This window comes from Cydia fagiglandana, chromosome 3, assembly GCF_963556715.1.
Source record: "Cydia fagiglandana chromosome 3, ilCydFagi1.1, whole genome shotgun sequence".
Lineage (NCBI taxonomy): Eukaryota > Metazoa > Arthropoda > Insecta > Lepidoptera > Tortricidae > Cydia > Cydia fagiglandana.
Window position 1 is genome coordinate 20,687,519 of NC_085934.1, and position 23,196 is coordinate 20,710,714.

The 23,196-nt window shown below is 42.1% G+C and overlaps 1 protein-coding gene across 1 annotated transcript; it reads right to left on the reverse strand.

Annotated features, from left to right (window-relative positions):
- On the reverse strand, positions 1-22,833 carry LOC134680372 (beta-arrestin-1). Its single transcript, XM_063539498.1, is given in 12 exon segments — positions 1-151; positions 1,753-1,872; positions 3,981-4,067; positions 8,322-8,465; positions 9,810-9,868; positions 13,646-13,822; positions 15,116-15,248; positions 17,254-17,480; positions 17,921-18,063; positions 20,895-20,955; positions 21,857-21,955; positions 22,800-22,833. Coding segments are annotated over 11 exon segments (1,311 nt in total). The 5' UTR covers positions 21,929-21,955; positions 22,800-22,833; the 3' UTR covers positions 1-63.
- Between the last annotated feature and the right edge of the window lie 363 nt (positions 22,834-23,196).

Consider the following 23,196-nt stretch of genomic DNA (forward strand, 5'->3'; position numbering starts at 1 on the left):
GCTGCGTTTCTGATACACTTGGTACACGGTGTGCGTGTAGGCGTGCGTGCGTGCGTGTGGCGCTTAGTTGTCGGCGTCGGCGCCTTTGAGTCGGAGACGCGCGAAGTCCTCGAAAATTATATCGTCGTCCTGCTCTTGCCCGTTCTCGTCGCTGAAACAGAATTATTGTACCGTTAGAATTTGTATACAATAGTGATATAATTTAGCTAAAACCTAACCAAATATCACCAAGGGGGGTTAAAAAGTAGCCGAAAACACCTCGCGTGATTTGTGCACAACCCCCCACGGCGGCGGGGGTGGTAGAGGTTGTTGCTGAAAATGTTGGTTTGGAATAATGTTATCGGAACCCTTACGATGTTTTAGTATAAAATTAAAACAAGACAACCTTACACACCAACGGGCTAATCTACCAGTAGGGTTACTCAGGAAAAGAAACCACTGTAGCGCTGAGTGGTCGGTGTATACAGTGAAGCTCCTGCCATTATCCCAATAACAACGCCAGTGTTCTAGCGCTGTTAGGACCGCAAGTGTCTCTTTCTCCGTTATGCTATAGTTCCTCTCAACGCCTGACAGAGATTTGCTCATATAAGCGACCTGCCTCTCCTTACCTTGGATCGTCTGTGTCAGCATAGCTCCTAAACCATAGCTGCTAGCGTCTGTGTGGACTTCTTCGAATGGCTCTAGATAATTTGGATAAGCTAAGACGGGTGCTGTCACCAAACACCTTTTGAGCTCCTTAAAAGCAGAGTCTGCTTCCGGCGACCAATTAAAGGGAGGCGCATTCTTTCTATTGGAGGTCAATCTATTCATAGGCGCTGTCAACGTGCTAAAATTAGGCACAAATCTACGATACCATGAGGCTGTTCCTAGGGTTTGCAATCCGGATCCGAAATGTATGAAATTATCCGGATCTGGATCCGGATCCGCGGATCTTCCCATACGTTTCGGATCCGTCGTGCAAACCCTAGCTGTTCCCAAAAATCGTCTTAAGTCCGCTAAGCAAGTAGGAACTGGGGTTCTTTTCTGGGTTTGTTCGTAAACCTTGAGAGTCCACCACATACCCAAGGTATTTAAGTTGGGTTGCGAAAAAACTGACACTTGTCGATATTTATCGTCAAGTTTGCGTACTTCAATTTGTCGAGAACACGAGACAATAACGATAGGTGTTCATCGAAGGTGTTGCTCACCAAAATAATGTCGTTAAGATAGGCGAATACTTTTGAAACAAATTCGTGGCCAAACATCATCTCAACCAGACGTTGTTGCGTGGGCGGTGCGTTAGTAAGCCGAAAAGCAGTGGTTTTAAAGCGAAATGTACCGCGACCTGGGACGTAAAACGCCGTTTTATCTCTATCGTTTTCAACAATTGGTACCTGCCAGAATGCCTTCGAGAGGTCGATGCCGGTGAGATACTTAGCATCTCGTAAATTATCTAATATTTCTCTTCCGACGACCTTCGTTGACCGCTTGCGGTCATCCTGCGATGTCATGCACGGACCTCTGCCGCGTCGCTGTTGCGCGGTGTCTTGTGTACGATCGCGCCCCTCAAATTGAACTGTCGCGTTATTACTCGTGACGTAATTCAATGCCAGTACTTAAATTGATCATCATATATTCTTAACAACAAACGTTATTAATGAATTAATAACGTTACACTCGGGGTGCATCAGGATGAACGGCAGCTCGGCGCTCAGGTCGCTGCATAAAGTAAGGAGTGTCTCCCCACTGGTACTCGTAATGCTAGTGACTCACGGCTGCGGGTCGAGCTGTATGAGGTCGTGGTCGACGTGCGCGGGCTCGGGCAGCGGCCGCGGGGGCTCCTCCTCGGGCTTGGGGTGCATCAGGATGAACGGCAGCTCGGCGCTCAGGTCGCTGCATAAAAAAAAACAAATATTACAAGCGAATCCTGTTAAGACGAAACAGGAGTTGAGATTTAAATATTTTAGGTAAATATACCCGTCTCGCTAACGGAAGCGGCTCCTAAAACTAGTGCGATAAGGACAAGGCGATAAATCCTGCGTAAAAAAGGTGTAAAATTAATGGACTGTATCCGGAATACCACACTGAGCTCCAGAAAATGAGTTACATCGATGGATGTCGCTCGGAAAGCGGCTAAGCTGAAGTGGGACCGGGCCGGCCATGTCTGTCATATGCCGAGTGAGCTGTGGGCCAAGATTACCACAGAGTGGCAGCCCAGCTCAACACGGGGATTTGGCAGACCACGTCGGCGATGGCGAGACGAGCTAGACTCCTTTTTAAGAGCCAACAGGAGTGGTCATTTCTTAATTTAGATTTTCAAATTTGGTTATGATTGGTTAAGTTTCGGAGGAGGAAACAGTCGAGTACGAAACCTCGATTTTTGAGATTTTTACGCAGGATTTTTCGCCTTGTCCTTATCGCACTAGTTTTAGGAGCCTCTTCCGTTAGCGAGACGGGTATATTTACCTAAAATATTTAAATCTCAGCTCCTGTTTCGTCTTAAAAGAATTGCCGAAGACTGTTCAAAACCGAGATGAATAGACAAAACGGGGGGAGGCCTTTGCTCAGCAGTGGGACACAACAGGCTCTCAATAATAATATTACAAATACCCGTGAATGGGTTCCAGCAGGCGTTCTACATGACATCAAATCTCTCCAAACGGCCTCTACGTGTTGGATCCATATCCCCACGCACGCCTTATAAATGACCGGGCTCGAAAGACCCGAGAGTTTTAAAACGGAGTTACAAATATTTGTTCCTGAGTTATGGATGTTTTCTATGTATATAAATATTTATATATAATTACTTATGATTAGAGCTGGCGGCTACCTCGCACAACGTATCAGTATTGCTATACAGCGGGGAAATGCCGCCAGCATCCTTGGTACAATGCCTCAGGGCCCTATTTTAGATTTAAGCTAGTTATTAATTTCGTTTAGTTGTACCACTGTCTATATATTGTATGTAATTAAATGATTTAAAAAATTACTTATGTATATCGTCGTCTATACTGGAATCAGTTATGTATCGCTGCCATACATGACCTAAAAAATTTTTATTAAGCTATGAGCTTAATAACATCTGATATTTGAGTAATTCTAAGCATTTCTAGCCTGGAAGGCAAAAAGAAGCGTGCGTCTAGTCGGGGAGGGAGGGTCATCTTTAAAAAAAAAATCTATTCTGATCCTGGTGGCTACTAGGGCAAGTTTGGTATCATTTTCGTATAAACCAAAGACGTAGAATTCATTGCTGATATTTGTTTTTTTCAGTTTCATAGTAATTTTACAAGAAAAACGTAAAAAATGAAAATTTTGGTTGAAGATTTTTGCTACGCGGTGCCGAAACTACAAAAGATAGAAAGTTGAAATTTGCACACTAGATTACGTTTATAAAGTGTACAAGAGATAAGAAGCGATTTTGAGAAATTCAACCCCTAAGGGGGTTAAAAAGGGGATGAAAGTTTGTATGGGGTTCAAGTTTTATTTTAAGCTAGGAATTTGAAACTTCGTAAAACGATATATTATTAAAATACAAGAAAATGATTTTCAGCGTTTTGAAAATTCATCCCCTAAGGTGGTGAAAAGGGAGTTGAAAGTTTGTATGGCTATCAAAAAAATTTTCGAACACGGGACTTGAATCTTTGTATTTGAGGATATTATTAAAAGACAGGAAAAGTAATTTCAGCGTTTTGTAAAATTTATCCCCTAACAGGGTTAAAAAGGGGTTGAAAGTTTTAATCCATTACAAATCCGAGTAGACGCACATTTCTTATTACTTCCCAGGCTTGAAATGCTTAGAATTACTCAAGGAACATATGTGATGAAGCTCATAGCTTAATAAAAAAAATTTGGGTCAACTTTATAACTGCTTCCGCTATCTAGTACCCACAACACAAGCCTTATTGGGTGGGAATAAATTGACCTGTGTAAAATTGTCCTGTAATTAAAAAAAAATATACTGTTTATATATTTAATGGTATGGTATGTTTAAATGTTCTTACCCGCCTAGTGGTCCCAGACACAGTTTCACTTTGACCTTGTATTGTACTATAATCCCCAAGTTTTCTCTCTGCGCCGGATCCGCGATTCTGTAAACATATCATATGTTATTACAATGTTATTCTGATACAGACATAGATATATATATACACCGTGTTTTTTTTTTTATTTCCGTTAATTTCAAGGGTGCATTCCTGAGCTCAAATTAAGTAACTGTCTCAAAGACACCGATACTCTAATTAACTCCATTTCGGAGATAATCAATAATTCATTTTTTTCCTATAAGGTCTCTACAAGCGTGTACACTTGCCTTAGGGCCAGTTTACATATTGATTAGTGTTTAGAATGAGTTTATACATTTGCTACTAAACTTAAGTACAATCTCGGTCAATCGATGTTCAAAATGACATTGATATGTCACAGATTTCAATTGTTTGGTTGAGTTTAATGTAATGCCCGTGTTACAACAACGCTATATGCTACATTTAATTACTTTTTAAACATATTTTTTTTTACAAAAAAAGGCAAAAAAAACTTTTTTTTGAAAATTAACTATACTAATTAGTTCTCTTAAACGTACTTAACCATGCACCGAAGTTAACGGAATTCAATAAAAACACGATGTATATATGTATAAACATTCTATAATTTCAAAAACCTTGGGAATTATAATGTAGTTAGTTAGGAGATATGTTTTGTATTATAAAAAAAGAAAATCATCTTTATTTATGCATATAGGTAAATAAAGATTATTCGTATATTAGGCGTTGCCAAATTATTTTTCAGCAAACACGAATTAAACTGTTTTTACCACCACAAAGCACTTATTATTAGAAAGCTCTGGAGCCGCCATTAACAGGCGTTCCCCTCTGTCGAAAATAGGCGGCCAGTGGTCAACCTCATGTCAACCATATGTATGGACTGACGTTTATCTGACATGACGTACCTATACATTTGATGTGCCCCTCCCCCGCAAAAAACGGCAGACTATTTTGTACCGAAAATTTTAGACATGGCGTCTCCGTTGGTTATATCCTCCAAGTTAGAAAGCATAGACTAGGAATCCTCTAGACGGAGTTTAGAGCAATTATTTCATGCAACCGATGCTGCCAAAAACGCGGTGGTGCGCGGGACGAGGTGAGCGAAGTCCCGTGCCGTGATTGGTCCGTTCAAACGACGAACGAGTTCACGGACGTCACACAAAGACTTTCGACTCGAACATGGAGTAAAATTACCGTATGCATGGCAGACGGGGTAGCGCGACTATGCTCAATCTGGAGGATGTTTTGTCTGTGTTAGAAAGGTAATAAGAATCAGACTGAGCTAATTCTGCACCGACCGACCGGGCAAGCGACAGAATGGAAACTCCATAAACGTCAACTTCCTATGCAAAGTTGACGTTTTCAGTGGTTTTTCCACACTTCCAAGCTTGCCATGTCGGTACAGTCTGCTCAGAGAGACCCTAACGTCTCTGCCACAAGACACTTGCATGCTCTGTGCATACATTTGATTTCAATGTATGGCGATCGGCGTCAGAACTATACTTATTGTGCTAAGGGCTGGCATCCGTCCGGATTTCCCCGGATTTGTCCAAGTTTGGAGGCCGTCAGGGGGTTTTAGAAAAGTGTACGAAAACCCGGACACTTTTTATGTGAGGAAACACTGTATTGAATTTAATTACTTACCGGCATTATTGTGTACAAAGTAAGTAAAAACCGTAACGTATGCGGAGTGAAATTTGGACAAAGTTCAATATTGTTTTAAATAGAAAAAACACCATTCTTTTTTAAAATAATTATGTTCTTATAATAATGTATATATCAAGGCTTAATGCAAAAAATAGTTTACTCCCATGCGAGATGCTTTACGGCAGTTCTGTGGTACTTTGTCCATCGCTGTCGAAAACACAGATGTCGGCATTTTATTCAGCTCCGATTTTATTTTTCGAATCAAACTCTGTACATTTTTGGGACGAAAATTATTGTAATATACTCGCCTCTTTAGATTTGCCCAAAAATCTTCTATAGGGCGAAGTTGCGGAACATTAGGTGGGTTTGATGTCTTCGGTACGTATGGGATGTTTAACTCCGCCATTTTGCTAAGGATTTTTTTGGAATAATGGCTTGAGGCTAAGTCTGGCCAAAACACTACATTTTCTCCTCTATGACTCGTATTTATGAAATCCCGCACTAATGGCAAACATCGCTCTATGTAGCGGTCGGCGTTCACAGCTAAACCTGACTCAAAGAATACAGGCTTAGACATTCCGCGTCGACTGATGGCAAGCCATAGCAAAACTTTTTTAGGAAATTTTGTATGCTCAACATATTTCACGTTCTCATCGGTTGGACCATTGGTGTTCTCAAAATAGTAATGGCCTTGCCACTCGTTTCCATCTAACGTGAAATATGACTCGTCATCCATAACGCAAGTGACATTGTTTTTAGCGTAAAATATTTCTTTGACTAATTTACGCAGCCGTACTTTCTGAGTGATTTCTTGGTTTTCAGAGACAGTGGGCTTAACTTTTCTACATCGCTTATCGATGCCCATGTCTTTAAGATATTTTTTAACAGTTTTGCCGTCAGTTTTAAATTTTCTTTCCAACTCTCTATAAGAGTTTGCGACACGGCCGGCCGTAATTTTCTTTAATCGAGCTCTTTCAGAAACCTTGCTCAAGCTGGAATAGTTTCCAGAACCAGGCTTTCTAGCAGTGGTTTTCTTCAAGGCAAAGGACGCCAGAATATTGTAAATAGTGCTTCGACTCTCACCCATTTGCACAAAATGTTCCACCACCTTTGATTTCGGCCATAGGGGATGGCTACTATAGAAATTACATACTGTTTGACGACGGCGTTCTTGTTGATTTACCATAATTACAAAATTAAACACCCAATCTTTATGAGACTTACCAAACTGATTGACAGATATATTTACTTTACATTGACAATACATATTTTTTATTTAGATTTTTGTGTTTTTATATTTTATATATACAAACTTTGTCCAAATTTCACTCCGCATACGTTATCAATACACGTCCGGGGAAAAATTGATTTACACACGATTTACGCCCAATGTCCGGGTTTTTTTAAGTCTTTGTCCGACATCGGCGAGTTTAGAGGTGGCAGCCCTATGTGTGCTGGCCACCAGTGCTTCAACTGTCCGTCCAACACGAGCCACCATTGCTCATTGTTGTTCATTAATTATACCATAGAGAAATAAGACAAGAGTGCTCACTCTACATCAGCTTTGGTACCAAAAAGATTAGTATTTTCACAGTCGACATCTAGCATCGAGTAGCGGAATTATCAGTATTTTAAGTAGCAGTACTGTCAAGTGATTACTTGGGCCAACTCATCTCTATGTCTGATCAAATGCAACAAGAAATGAACAGAAGGGTCACAAATGCATGGAACAGGTTCTGGTCCCTAAAAACCATCATGAAAAATAAAGATTACCGCATCTCAATAAAAAGAAAAGTGTTCAATATATGTATATTGCCTATACTAACATACGGATGCCAAACCTGGGCCGCAACAGAAAAAATGACACAAAAACTAATAACATGCCAGAGGGGAATGGAGAGAAGCATGTTAGGGTACACAAAAAGAGACAGAAAACGGGCGACGGAAATAAGAGAGATCACAAAATTAGAAGATGTTACTCTAAAATCAAAAACTCTAAAATGGAAGTGGGCGGGCCACATGCTCAGGGAAAAGCAGAAGTGGTCAAACATACTGACTGTGTGGACCCCACGCTACAACACAAAAAGGAAAAGAGGCAGACAATACAAAAGATGGTCAGATGATCTAAGGAAAACTGCTGGTCCACTATGGACACGACTAGCTAGAGACAGAGAGGCATGGAAGGCATTGGAGGAGGCCTTTGTGTCATAAGGACATGAAATTAAAGGCTTTGAAAATACTGTCAAGTGATAATAGATGTACCACCGACCGGAAAGTCTTATGTTGTTGAGCATTAGATGTCGACTATGAAAATACTAATCTTTTCGGTACAAAAACTGATGTATGGAGTGAGCACTCTTGTCTTACTATATTATACTTTTGACGACCGGTCTGGCCTAGTGGGTAGTGACCCTGCCTGCGAAGCCGATGGTCCTGGGTTCGAATCCCAGTAAGGGCATTTATTTGTATGATGACACAGATATTTGTTCCTGAGTCATGGCTGTTTTCTATGTATTTAAGTATTTGTATATTATATATATCGTTGTCTGAGTACCCAAAACACAAGCCTTCTTGAGCTTACTGTGGGACTTGGTCAATCTGTGTAAGAATGTCCTATAATATTTATTTATTGATTTATTATTATATTATACTCACAGTGTGCTGGAGGCGAGGTTGGTGTCCTCGTGCTTGAGCTGTCCGTCCAGCGCGAGCCCCCACTTGTCCTTGTTGTTGGCGAGCAGCGGCGTCAGCGTGAACACCTTGCTCAGCGTGAACCCGGGGCCCACGGGGCAGCCCTCCCTGCCAACAAGCGTTTGTTGAATAAACGACAACATTACAGACTGCCTTTTCAACGGTTAACCATCTGCGATGTAGGTAGGTAAAAATGCCCGCATGCGGTTCGAAACTGGCCTGCGAGATGATGATTTAAAACGCGAACTCGCATACGAGTTTCATTACATTGCTGTTTTTGATCGGTCAATTGAATTGGGCGTAACCAACAGTCCGCAATGTAACCAAAATCGCATGCGAGTCCTCGCACCATGTAAATGAGCCTGTAGATATATGTCATTTTTTGGTGCGGTTTAGGCGATGGTGCCTCAGTGAAAGTTGTACTAAGTAGACATTCAATTCGCAGCGCAAATATGGCTAAACGTCGAAAAAACACTCTGTTAAAAGCTAATAGGCGAAATCACTTAATTTAAAAGCTGTTTTACACCCAGAAATATGCCTAGCCGCGTAGCTATTGCTATGGATGTGTGTGTTGTAGATCAATTACTAATTAGTATTATTCAATGTCATGGATCAGTTGGCCTATGACGAAAATTTAGGTCTTAGATGGCCCATTTCCAATCATGTCTATGTTAATACTTATCTAGAAGATGGAGACATCTAGAGTAGGTAGAGAATAGTATTTATTTAGTAGTGGAAGATCCCTTTCCAATATATCCAAAAGCCCGTGAATGTTTTAATCCATGATATTAAGTACTTGAAGAACCGTTTCCTTGGAGGCCTTGGTCATTTTTTCTTTCGTATAATAACATTCATTTCGGTTTATTGTTTATATTTTCATAAAAAGTAATTTAATTATTAGTTAGAACCATTTCCTGTTTCGTATCCTAATATTAAATATGATGCTATTATAAATATTTCTAACTCTGAAACTATTCTCAGTTTCTGTGTGTGTGTGTTTATTCTGTGTTTCTCGTGTTTTTAATTCTATGTACAATAAAGTATATAGATACATACATACTATTTGTGTATGTTAAAAAACTAGTCCTATATAATTTAAAGATGTCTAAATCGTACTAGCAGTTTGCAAAAGATTAACTACGTGCCTAAGTCCCAGCTTCATTAAAACTATTGCGTGTAAGCGACCAAATTCATTTGTATTTATATCTATGGGAAGGGGCACAACACTCCAAAACAAGGGAAATATAAAACTTCACGTAAACTACAACTAAACCCCACTATATTTCATTCGGCCACGGTAACAAAACGGGTAGAAAAACTCACAAACTCATAAAACGGCTGAAATTCGAAGGTTAGTGAAAAACACTAAGAAAAGAAGTACCAAAATTGTGATATATTTGTATGTACAGCTCAGAACCTTGCACATGCAATGAAAAAAGCAAACAAACTTACAGAGACTCAATTTTTAAGTTCTTATCAGAGATTCCGATAAATGGGAATTTAAACTTTTTCTTCACCTTCGCTTTTGGTTGCCTGAATAAGAAATACAAAGTAAGAAAGTGTTAAACTGTTAAAAGTAAGTGTTGTGTAACACAATCGAATAAAATTTTCAACGAATAAGATCTCTTTTGTGTTAAAACCACTGAAAGTAGTATGAATTTTTGTGAACATGATGATCTTTTCGAATAGGTGGCAGTGCATAAAAAAATAAAAATAACTCTGAATTCGGTATGGCAAAACTAAACCCTAATCCATAAAAGTAGTCAGAGGGCCTACCGCGAACCACGTTCGACGTGTTGCGTCTCTGTCGCATTTGTAAATTCGTACCTAAGTGTGACAGGAAGGCAACACGTCGAATGTGGTTTGTGCGGTAGGCTCTCTGTGTATTGTCGCGCTTGCGCTACGTCTATGAACGTGAGTTGCTTAATATATAGGTAATTGTTTCTGTGACGGTGGAGAACAGACAGATGTCGGCGAACTGCCGCACGGACACCTTGATCCTCTTCACCGACCGGTTCGAGCTCGCTATGTGCACGTTCTCGGCTACGTTTAGAAAGAGACAGCTACACTGTATAGCACTCACTCGCTCTCCGCCTCGGCGACGGTGCACTTGTACTGCGCGGTGGAGAACAGACAGATGTCGGCGAACTGCCGCACGGACACCTTGATCCTCTTCACCGACCGGTTCGAGCTCGCTATGTGCACGCTCACGGCTACGTTTAGAAAGAGACAGCTACACTGTATAGCACTCACTCGCTCTCCGCCTCGGCGACGGTGCACTTGTACTGCGCGGTGGAGAACAGACAGATGTCCGCGAACTGCCGCACGGACACCTTGATCCTCTTCACCGACCGGTTCGAGCTCGCTATGTGCACGTTCACGGCTACGTTTAGAAAGAGACAGCTACACTGTATAGCACTCACTCGCTCTCCGCCTCGGCGACGGTGCACTTGTACTGCGCGGTGGAGAACAGACAGATGTCGGCGAACTGCCGCACGGACACCTTGATCCTCTTCACCGACCGGTTTATGTGCACGCTCACGGCTACGTTTAGAAAGAGACAGCTACACTGTATAGCACTCACTCGCTCTCCGCCTCGGCGACGGTGCACTTGTACTGCGCGGTGGAGAACAGACAGATGTCGGCGAACTGCCGCACGGACACCTTGATCCTCTTCACCGACCGGTTCGAGCTCGCTATGTGCACGTTCACGGCTACGTTTAGAAAGAGACAGCTACACTGTATTGCACTCACTCGCTCTCCGCCTCGGCGACGGTGCACTTGTACTGCGCGGTGGAGAACAGACAGATGTTGGCGAACTGCCGCACGGACACCTTGATCCTCTTCACCGACCGGTTCGAGCTCGCTATGTGCACGCTCACGGCTACGTTTAGAAAGAGACAGCTACACTGTATAGCACTCACTCGCTCTCCGCCTCGGCGACGGTGCACTTGTACTGCGCGGTGGAGAACAGACAGATGTCCGCGAACTGCCGCACGGACACCTTGATCCTCTTCACCGACCGGTTCGAGCTCGCTATGTGCACGTTCTCGGCTACGTTTAGAAAGAGACAGCTACACTGTATAGCACTCACTCGCTCTCCGCCTCGGCGACGGTGCACTTGTACTGCGCGGTGGAGAACAGGCAGATGTCGGCGAACTGCCGCACGGACACCTTGATCCTCTTCACCGACCGGTTCGAGCTCGTTATGTGCACGCTCACGGCTACGTTTAGAAAGAGACAGCTACACTGTATCAGTGGCGTGCAGTGCATACAAAAAAAGGTAGGCACTAGGGTAGGCAGTCCATACAAAATGACCAAAAAAAAAGTTGCCGATTTTTATAGTTTGCGTTACATTCCTTCAAGAATGACTCTTCTAGAGCCCGATTTAAGTCTTATCTCCACTGCACGCCACTGCACTGTATAGCACTCACTCGCTCTCCGCCTCGGCGACGGTGCACTTGTACTGCGCGGTGGAGAACAGACAGATGTCCGCGAACTGCCGCACGGACACCTTGATCCTCTTCACCGACCGGTTCGAGCTCGCCATGTGCACGCTCACGGCTACGTTTAGAAAGAGACAGCTACACTGTGTAGCACTCACTCGCTCTCCGCCTCGGCGACGGTGCACTTGTACTGCGCGGTGGAGAACAGGCAGATGTCGGCGAACTGCCGCACGGACACCTTGATCCTCTTCACCGACCGGTTCGAGCTTGCTATGTGCACGTTCTCGCCTACGTTTAGAAAGAGACAGCTACACTGTATAGCACTCACTCGCTCTCCGCCTCGGCGACGGTGCACTTGTACTGCGCGGTGGAGAACAGACAGATGTCGGCGAACTGCCGCACGGACACCTTGATCCTCTTCACCGACCGGTTCGAGCTCGCTATGTGCACGTTCACGGCTACGTTTAGAAAGAGACAGCTACACTGTATAGCACTCACTCGCTCTCCGCCTCGGCGACGGTGCACTTGGACTGCGCGGTGGAGAACAGACAGATGTCGGCGAACTGCCGCACGGACACCTTGATCCTCTTCACCCACCGGTTCGAGCTCGCTATGTGCACGTTCTCGCCTACGTTTAGAAAGAGACAGCTACACTGTATAGCACTCACTCGCTCTCCGCCTCGGCGACGGTGCACTTGTACTGCGCGGTGGAGAACAGACAGATGTCGGCGAACTGCCGCACGGACACCTTGATCCTCTTCACCGACCGGTTCGAGCTCGCTATGTGCACGTTCTCGCCTACGTTTAGAAAGAGACAGCTACACTGTATAGCACTCACTCGCTCTCCGCCTCGGCGACGGTGCACTTGTACTGCGCGGTGGAGAACAGACAGATGTCGGCGAACTGCCGCACGGACACCTTGATCCTCTTCACCGACCGGTTCGAGCTCGCTATGTGCACGTTCTCGCCTACGTTTAGAAAGAGACAGCTACACTGTATAGCACTCACTCGCTCTCCGCCTCGGCGACGGTGCACTTGTACTGCGCGGTGGAGAACAGACAGATGTCGGCGAACTGCCGCACGGACACCTTGATCCTCTTCACCCACCGGTTCGAGCTCGCTATGTGCACGTTCTCGCCTACGTTTAGAAAGAGACAGCTACACTGTATAGCACTCACTCGCTCTCCGCCTCGGCGACGGTGCACTTGTACTGCGCGGTGGAGAACAGACAGATGTCGGCGAACTGCCGCACGGACACCTTGATCCTCTTCACCGACCGGTTCGAGCTCGCTATGTGCACGTTCTCGCCTACGTTTAGAAAGAGACAGCTACACTGTATAGCACTCACTCGCTCTCCGCCTCGGCGACGGTGCACTTGTACTGCGCGGTGGAGAACAGGCAGATGTCGGCGAACTGCCGCACGGACACCTTGATCCTCTTCACCGACCGGTTCGAGCTCGTTATGTGCACGCTCACGGCTACGTTTAGAAAGAGACAGCTACACTGTATCAGTGGCGTGCAGTGCATACAAAAAAAGGTAGGCACTAGGGTAGGCAGTCCATACAAAATGACCAAAAAAAAAGTTGCCGATTTTTATAGTTTGCGTTACATTCCTTCAAGAATGACTCTTCTAGAGCCCGATTTAAGTCTTATCTCCACTGCACGCCACTGCACTGTATAGCACTCACTCGCTCTCCGCCTCGGCGACGGTGCACTTGTACTGCGCGGTGGAGAACAGACAGATGTCCGCGAACTGCCGCACGGACACCTTGATCCTCTTCACCCACCGGTTCGAGCTCGCTATGTGCACGTTCTCGCCTACGTTTAGAAAGAGACAGCTACACTGTATAGCACTCACTCGCTCTCCGCCTCGGCGACGGTGCACTTGTACTGCGCGGTGGAGAACAGGCAGATGTCGGCGAACTGCCGCACGGACACCTTGATCCTCTTCACCGACCGGTTCGAGTTGTTCGCTATGTGCACGTTCACGGCTATGTTCTCGCCGTGGTGGTACAGCTCCTGAAATAAATAAAAAATCGTTACAACTAGGTACCTACACTGTGGTAATCATGTTGGTGATATTTTGAATAGAATAGAATATAATAAATTTATTCGTAAGCACAAACAATCGGAACAGTACATAGTATAAAAGAAAATCAAAATAAGATTAAAGTGCCACGAAATGGCCCCATCTCAGCATGTTGCTGGTGGCTTCCAGCGCTGATCTTCCGATGAGACCATCAAGTGACCATCAAGTTGCTGGTACGACCGCAAAAACCAATGAGTTAAATCAGCGGTCGGCAACCTTTTAGCAGCCAAGGGCCACATTAGTAGTTAACGTAGTTGACGCGGGCCGCACTTTGTTAATAATGTTTGACTTTATCAGACATTGTCGTTTGTCAATATTACATACGAAATAGCCAGGGAGGCTCGCGGGCCGCAAGTGAAACTTTCGCGGCCGCCTATTGCCGACCGCTGAGTTAGATGGATAATAAATACCTAGATAAGCCTCGACTTGGTAGAAAGGGAATACCTTAAAAAATGCTGGCAGGACTTAATGAGGGATAATTTTATTTATTAAGTTAAAGAGCGGATTCGGCCTTCGAAGCAGTATATGAGGACACACTCGAGATAAAAGCTAAGATGAGAGTATAAATTGTTGCAAAATAAACGTGATACGGACAGAAATCGTCGACAAGATCGAGATCATATTACGTTATTTGGTGTATCGTTAAATTTGCGTTAACTTTTTACACCATACATTATTATTATTATTAACCATGTCTCTTTAATAAGGTATGTATTAGGACAAAGGTATGGTGCAATCTTTTCGACTGATGACGCCATAAACTTCAGCCTACTCTCGAGTAGATGGCGTTAACATTAATATTTTACAAGTTAACACATCTAAGTGAAAAATAATGATCAGAGTCAAATTGCGTTCTAACAGTTTTTAATTGTCTGTCGAAAGGTGGCAGATAATGTACTGTAAAGAGGACGGCCTAAACGGGAGGACGCTGTGGGCATAAAAATACGAAGTTCACTTTATCCAGTTTATTTTTAGCTGGTTTACAATGAAATAATCTCTGATCGAATGCCGAATGAGCACCGCGTTCCATTTGACAGCGGGCTTCAAATTCTAAATTTAATACAGTACTGTAGCTACATAATTTACTATGACAGTAACTCTCTATTTCAAATTCTCTTTGGTACGTGTATTATAAGTTGCTGTCTATTTTCAGTGTCAATTATGCCAGTACAATATTCGATAAATCATTAAGATTACAGTAATTAAATAAGTGAATGTGATACCTTATCGAGTGACGCTTCTAAGTATAATTTGTTCGGACTCATCATGAATTCTTTAGAGACTTCGACCGACGGCTGCTCGCCCTGCTTGCTCGGCGCGTACATTATCTTCCTTATGGCTAGACGAACCGAATTCCTGGAAATATAATTAATAAAAGGTTTAATAATGTTTCTGCTGACTAGTTTTCCCTCTCTAGGCAGTGGGGAGACACTCCTGACTTTGGGCACAGAATAAATCCGTACACGGCGGGAAGAAGTTGATAACTCGAGATATTCTGCGGAAGGAATTTTAACTTAAAATAAAACTACATTAGGTTCAAATTTCTTCCATTTTTTTCCCGCCTAGGTACAGAAGATTCACTCTAACAGAATGCGTCTGTTACGATTAGGACAGATATGACCGGCCACCAAATGGCGATATGGCTAGCCTCCAAAATTGGTGTGGGTTGGATGTACTAGTAGCTACTTGTTGCGACGCGACGAAATCGCGGAGTGAGCCACGCCTGGTTTGGGCTAACTCGGCTGTTTTCGGTTTATCATTGCTCCGAACAATTATTAGGGTTGACACAACTTGACGTCCCTTTGCGTGCAGGAAAACAGATTAATTACTTGATGCCTGATTATTTTCTATCCGCAAATATGAAGTAATAAGATAATTTTATTCTTAGATAATTCGCAACATAAGTTCTAAGTCGCCAGTTATATTTTTCACTTGTTTACTTAACTCTTCCAGCAAAACAATGTCAAATTTACAAACAGTGACCAAGGTTACCCTTAAGCTACATAACGTTACAAAAATATTACGGAATTTCTCATATGATCGCCGTGTTCTGTACGACGCTCGTAAAATAACGTACAAGGCTGCAATAGGTCGTGGATCCGAGTATTCAGAGTAGTAAAGAATGGCGCGCCTTAACCTCTAGCTGCCCATGCGTCAAACCTTGCCAAGCAAATTGAAATTTTGACTTTGTCGACACAAAGTTCAGATTACAATGGAACAGGAGATCTTTTTATAGGTCTCTGGGCAGGTAAAGGTTAAGGCAAAAGTACAAATCCAAACACAAGACAACAAATATTGTCTCAGTGCGTAATATAACCGACCCGAGCTCTGTTGAGGAATATTTACTCTTTTTCGGATGTATGTATAATGTTAATCAATCATGCATATGAGGAAAGGAAGTCAGGAGTCACAGGAAATGTAGTTAGCGTCACAGGAAATTTGTTTCGTATTATTACTATTATAAGATACGGTCACGGAAAATTGAGCTTATCACACAACCCAAAATATGTCACAAATAAATATATATCATAATATATTACAACTGTTGTAGCTTGGAATTTTTAACATATTACATATTCCTGGATCACGAGCAAATCTTATCCTATAGTACGTTTTTTTAGCATTAGAAAGAACTTGAAAGAAGCTAAGCGATCTTGACATGTCTTTTAATTGAAAAACGCTTTTTAAAAATCAATAACTATTACTTATGAAAGCAAAAGAATGTAAATGATCGTATTAGATTCATAATTGTTACATATTTGGCGTAACTTATTTTTAAAATGTGTTTTTCAATTAAAAGACACATCAAGATAGTTTACCTTATTTCTAATGCTAAAAAAAACGAAGTACCTATATGATCATATATTATGAAGTTACCGTTATGCGAGCGATTCAGCATGTCTATTATTAGCCGAATTATTATCAAGAGAAATTCTCCAGACTAGAAAGGTTTTACGTTTAGGTATTTTATTACCTTTGTGAACTAAGCTGTCTAGATTCTCATGTCAGAAGTAATCAGATATGTTTTACTTATACAGGTATGTTATAATGAGGGGACAGTTCGAAGTAGAACGGATACGCGGATGCCTGAGCTTGGGAACTAGGCTGTGTAGATTCTCCAGTCAAAAGTCATCAGATATGTTTTACCTTTTATGCGGCTTGTCATCTTGCGAATTAGCCACGAACGCCTTCAGCTCATAGTCCACCCCGCACGGTTTCCCAGTGTCTCCAAGCGCTATTTGCAGCGTCACCGAGGCCGGAAAGTGACGGGGCAGTTCAAAGTAGAAGGGATGTGCAGATGCCCAAGCTTGTGAACTAGGCTGTGTAGATTCTCCAGTCAATGTCATCAGATATGTTTTACCTTTTATGCGGCTTGTCATCTTGCGAATCAGCCACGAACGCCTTCAGCTCATAGTCCACCCCGCACGGCTTCCCAGTGTCTCCAGGCGCTGGCTGCAGCGTCACCGAGGCCGGACAGTGAGGGGGCAGTTCGAAGTAGAAGGGATGTGCGGCCGGGCCGAGCTTGCGGACCAGGCGCTCTTGCAGCCGCGTCAGCGGTCGTTTCAGGGTGGTCGTTGCTGGGTATATCTGGAAGCAATGGTGAAGTACGTCATCATCATCATCATATCAGCCAGAGGACGTCCACTGCTGGACACAGGCCTTTTTCAGAGTGCCACAATGACCGGTTTTGCGCCACCCGCCCCCAGCGAACTCCCGCGACCTTTACCAGGTCGTCAGGCCACCTTGTCCGGTCTACCCATGCTGCGCCTTCCAGTACGTGGTCGCCACTCGAGAACCTTTCCGCCCCAATGGCCATCGGTTCTACGGGCAATGTGAAGCAAGTACGCTTGGAAAATAATGCGGAAATATTGCTTATAAACCGCCTATATAGTGGTATGAATTGAGAACAGCTGTTATTGACAGTCTTATCACGATTAAAATTGTTCTCAACTGGTACAAGCAGTGGTCATTTATCAGCACACGACCTGAATTTAATGTATAGGTGATATAAGGTAACATGTTCTAACCTGTTCCGCTGCAAGGTACAGATCCTTCCTGAAGGTAAGGCCGAGGACGTCCAGGTCCTCCCGGCCGTACCTGAATGCTGCCAGCACATGTCCGAACACCTTTCTGTCCTTAACATATTCTGGATCGATTAGCACCACGCCGTCTGCAAGGAAAGTCGTGGGATAAAACTAACTATCGGGGTAACCAAAGACAATATTAAAATAAAACAATTGGAATTGAACAATGGCATAAATTGTGGTTAAAGAAGAGAAAACAATTATAGACCAAGTTTAATCTTCATCATTTCATCATGAGAAGGGTAAGTATGGTACGATGGGTTTCGTGTATCCCTTTGACAAATTTATTGATAATTGGCAAAGATAAATTCAGAAGCAATAGGTATATCCTAAACACTGCTCGCTCACCAGGATTAGGAATTAATAGTCAGGAACCATGCTAACTTATGCTTAGAAATGAAATGAAACGAATACTCAATGTACCGTTGAATTAAATTTCCACTTCAAAACGTCTTGACAGTCATCGTCAAATGGCAGAGGATATCAGAAGTATAAATCGTAATAATGCCAAAGTCTCGGAATATTTTCATAAATATTCCATAGTTTTATAGTTACTCAACATAAATTTCAAACCCCACCTGGCGCTGCAGATATAAGCCCTTAACCAACTTAAAATACGCACAATTAGTTGGGGTAGGAAATTAGAAGGTTCTATAGTTTGGGAACGGGCTTGGATGAACATTGTTTCAAAGTTAAATCAATTTAATTTATGAAAGCGAGTACCTCGCTTACAAACGTTTAACGTAACCCAGATTTAGTCAAATGGAATTTCTATAGTGAACACAAACCGGCTTCATTTACACTAAAACGTTTTCAATTCCACAATTTGGGGCGGCCTGTTTCCAACACTCTAATCATAAGTTTCGGGCGTTAAAATTGGGGCAATTTACTAAAGCCTCAAGCCAATTGTGACTCGCATGAGGTTTCAATTACATTTACAGGTACATTAGAAGCTCGTATGAATATATTATGTAGCGTTTAAGTATGATACTTGTTTTAAGTAAGGACATTCTATACTTGGTCAAGCAAATCTTGTCAGTAGAAAATAGCGGTATATTTAAAAAAATTAGGCGCGAAGGGTTATCGTCCCATAGAAAATTTTAAATTCGCGTCTTTTTCTTCTGACAAGATTTGCTTGACGAAGTAGGTATATTTAGTCGATTTGCCCATCGTTTTAATATGTTTTTATGCCTTTTTTTAATAAATGGCTACGCCCTTACTCGTACTTCACACTCTTTCGTCCGTTCAGTCTTGGATCTTAAGGCGAAGATTTAATATAAGTACACTGATGGCTCTGCAAATTATAAATCCCTGAGAAATATCGTTTCGTAAGGTTTGAGCGATTCATATATATATATATATATATTATCACCTTTAAACGAGCAATTCTTGTTTATTTATATAAATATTTCGGGGACCTCGGAAAAGGCTCAAACGTTTTCAATGATTTGCTATAAAGCTTGAACACGCCAAAACGTGGGCACATAAAATTACAAATAAATAGAAAATAAAGGTCTAATGGAGCGAAATATATATTGAATATAATTGAAAATATTATAGTTTATCATGCTAATATACTAGACTATCATTTCAGCCTCAGGATATGACATGTCACAGACTTCGTGATGACCAGGACACAGGCACTTTGCACGACATGATTACTGTATGTTTAAGGAGTCCGAGCCAGAGTTATTTGCGGATAAGGTAATATAACTTTAACAGGTGTCTTTTTCAAATATTCATTGATATGGGCCCAGTTTATTGCCATCCGCCTTCATTTATTACCATCCGCCAAAAGTACCCTTTTGGCATTGTCAGCATGTCCATCATGTTAATACCCCTTCGTCACTGTTATAGTGTAATGACAACACGATGAATGCTACCAAAATAGTAAAGACTGTGAGTGTGAGCTGTGGCTTCTTTAAAATAGGTTTAGGTCATTTTCGCAAATGTTTCTTGCATACACTTTTATAGTCAATGTCCCTTATGCGAATCAATTAACGGCGTCGTTTGATGCAATCACATAAGTAGCTGGCTCAACCAATACATAATGGGGATACTTAGCATTATTTTTATCTTGCAATCTTCGGGAATGTATTAGCAACTCATACAAGTCAAACTTTTTATTTTGTGTATTGCTTGAAGTATGTATTTCTATAGAACCATCGTCTAACACCTAACACGCTCAAATACGTTAAAAATGATCAAACGTTTTAATATCCTACATTTTGCATACAAATTTCATTTAGCACCACTATTTTGGGAGCAGATAAGCTCTTGCTAGCTCTTAATCTAACTTGACTTCTGTTTTTGTACATACATTTGAGATATTTGTACGTTTTTTGCAACATAAGAAAAATTAGGTTTCGGTCTTTATGTAAGAACGCTGTATGTTCCTAGTTTCTTTTTTTTTCTCATTTGTATCTCGTGTTTTTCTGCTTTCTGGTTGTCTTTCCATTCATTGACGTCTCCGCAACATTTCAAAAACACAAAAACTAATCGATCCTCGATATATTAACATTTTCACAAATTTCTTTAGCCTAATCGACTTTTCCAATGCTATTGGTGCAAAGTGATTTCGCTCCGTTATTGTTTAAAGCTCGTTATCATGAAAACGAATCATACAATTGACAACTATTGTGGTATCATATGTTCCGCATACTATAGCGATTTTAATTTAAGTAAAGAAATAAAATTTAACCACCCTTTACAAAATTTATAAGCAAAAATGTGGGCCCACGTTTTGGCGTGTTCAAGCTTTATAGGGGTTTTCGGGGGCGATAAATCGATCTACCTTGATCTTATCTCTTGGGAAATGCATATTTTTGAGTTTTCATAAGTTTTACAAGCAAAGTTTGGTCTCCCAAATTGTGGATGTACACGTGAAAATCAAGGTAAAATAATAAGCGGGACATACCAATCGGGTCTACATGTGAGATGTGGTCTACGAAGTCTCTCTTTCCTAAGTATACTGTTATCTGAAAAGGAAATAGACACGTTGATTTATCTACAAGTACCATGCTGTCGGTTTAGCATATCGCTGCCCCAATATTACAGGGTTCTATGTTACATTTTCAAGATAGTCGAAATGCGACTTAATGTCACTATGATAATGTTCAAATTTCAGTTCGATAAAAGTGAAACATAGAACCCTGTAATATTGGGCCAGCGATCGGAACACGGTTAGCGGAGAGGATGGTTTATGTATAGGGGTGGGTTGTTTTCAACAATTTCAACAGAGATTCATAAAAGAGTTCATTTTAGAAGAATTCAAATGTACATTTAGCCTCTTTGACTTCACAGCGAAATTAACAAAGTTCTCTCGGACAGATTCTAATTTTAAATTTAATAAACGTGAAATATTAGATCTCGATACGTCTCGATATGTCAAAAGTGACGTTTCTTCAAACAAAACCTTCTTGAATCAGACTCTCTTTTTTGCGTGGCCACTTATCTGTGTGCATGGTCATCGCGGTGCTTGCAATTTTTGCCATGGAAGATCGAATCTAGTTCATTGCTTTGAAGTTCATTTGATAATGCTTAATGCTATACTTGAGGAACATTACAAAAATGCTACTTGAAATGTTTATGAAAGAAATTCCATTGAAACCAAGTGTACATTGGGCGGAACGAGGACAGAACTATCAGCAAAAATAATGCGTATACTATATAGACACGACCTAATCTAAGACCTAAGGGCTGATTTAGACGGCGCGCCAACTCGCATGCGATTTTACTTATATTGCGGACTATTGGCTCAACCGATCGATCAAAACCCGCAATGTAATGAAACTCGCATGCAAGTTCTGGCATCGTCTAAATTAGCCTTACCTTACCATTCTTACCTCTCGCATCGTCTAAATGGGCCCTAAGTGTTACCTTGCCATTCGGGGAGCTCTTCTTGAAGACCCTCGTGGCCTGCCGCTGCTTGTTGCTGCCGGCGTCGTCCATCCTGCCACCGTGCCCTCCGCAACACTGCTGTCAAAGTCACAAAACACTTTAGGCACTAGCATCGTGTCAGGGTTCTCTACAGTTTGATGATGGGGCCGTGTCGTACAGCTGCGCTCGTGACTCACAAATGGTCTCACCGGCAGATCAGCGCTGACTTTTGGGTTAGCATTATGCTGAGGCGGGATCATTTCGTGGTACATTATTTATTTATTTTATGTTTAAATATCTTTGTTATTCTATACTTGTGTATGTTATAGTTTATCACGAATAAATGCGATGATTCTGATTCTACAAAAATACTTTTGCCAGCCCTATTAAGGGCTCATTTAGACGGCGCGCGAACTCGTATAAGATTTTACTTACATTGCGGACCATTGAAGTTACAAATTCAAACGACCGATCAAGCTCGTATGCGAGTTCTCGCACCGTCTATAAGAGCCCTAATTTTCAATAAATTGCAACATTGATAGCGGGATTTGGTCATTACGTCATTAGACTCATTAGCAATAGAAATGAACAGGGTGTCATCTATTGGGCATTAGCATATCGAGCATTGACATAGATATCTAGGGACTGACCTTACGGGCAATAATAATGAAGCATTATAGGGGCCAGTACAGCGGTGTGACACCGCTACAACGCGATTGGTTGATGAGTTCGTATCACGCGCGCTATTGGTCGCAAGTAGTTGCGTTAGACTGCATGATTGGCAGGAATTTGTGAGTGACACCGCTGAACTAGTACCATTTTTAGTGTCCGTAACGCCAGTCCTTAGATATGTACGTCAATGGAACAGGGTGCCATCTATTGGTCATTATCATATCGAGCACTGGGATGTCTTAAGTAGGTAATTATCAAATGCGATACTTACGTGGACCCTCGCGTGGCTCCAGGTTTCGCGCCACCGCTACGAACTAACTCTGCGCAGCCTCGCCGCCCTGCAACAATAACAAACATATATTACTCACTTTATAAAACTTTAGCGGCTATTAAATTATCAATTAAATATTTTAAGCATAAACAAAATTGTTAAATAATAAACTTCGGTGTTTTAAAAGTAAAACTCCTTTATACCTTGAGTTTAAATCAAGTATTTTACTTATAGCCTACATGGTTCGTACGAATTAGTGACATAATAAAAAAAAGCTAACTGCCTAGGGAGTTATAGCTTTTTTTTCACAATCTACAACTTCCGCGGGAAAAATATAGGCCTTTGTCCATAGAAAATGTGTTGAAAATAAACTAAATACCGACAAGATCCCTTTACG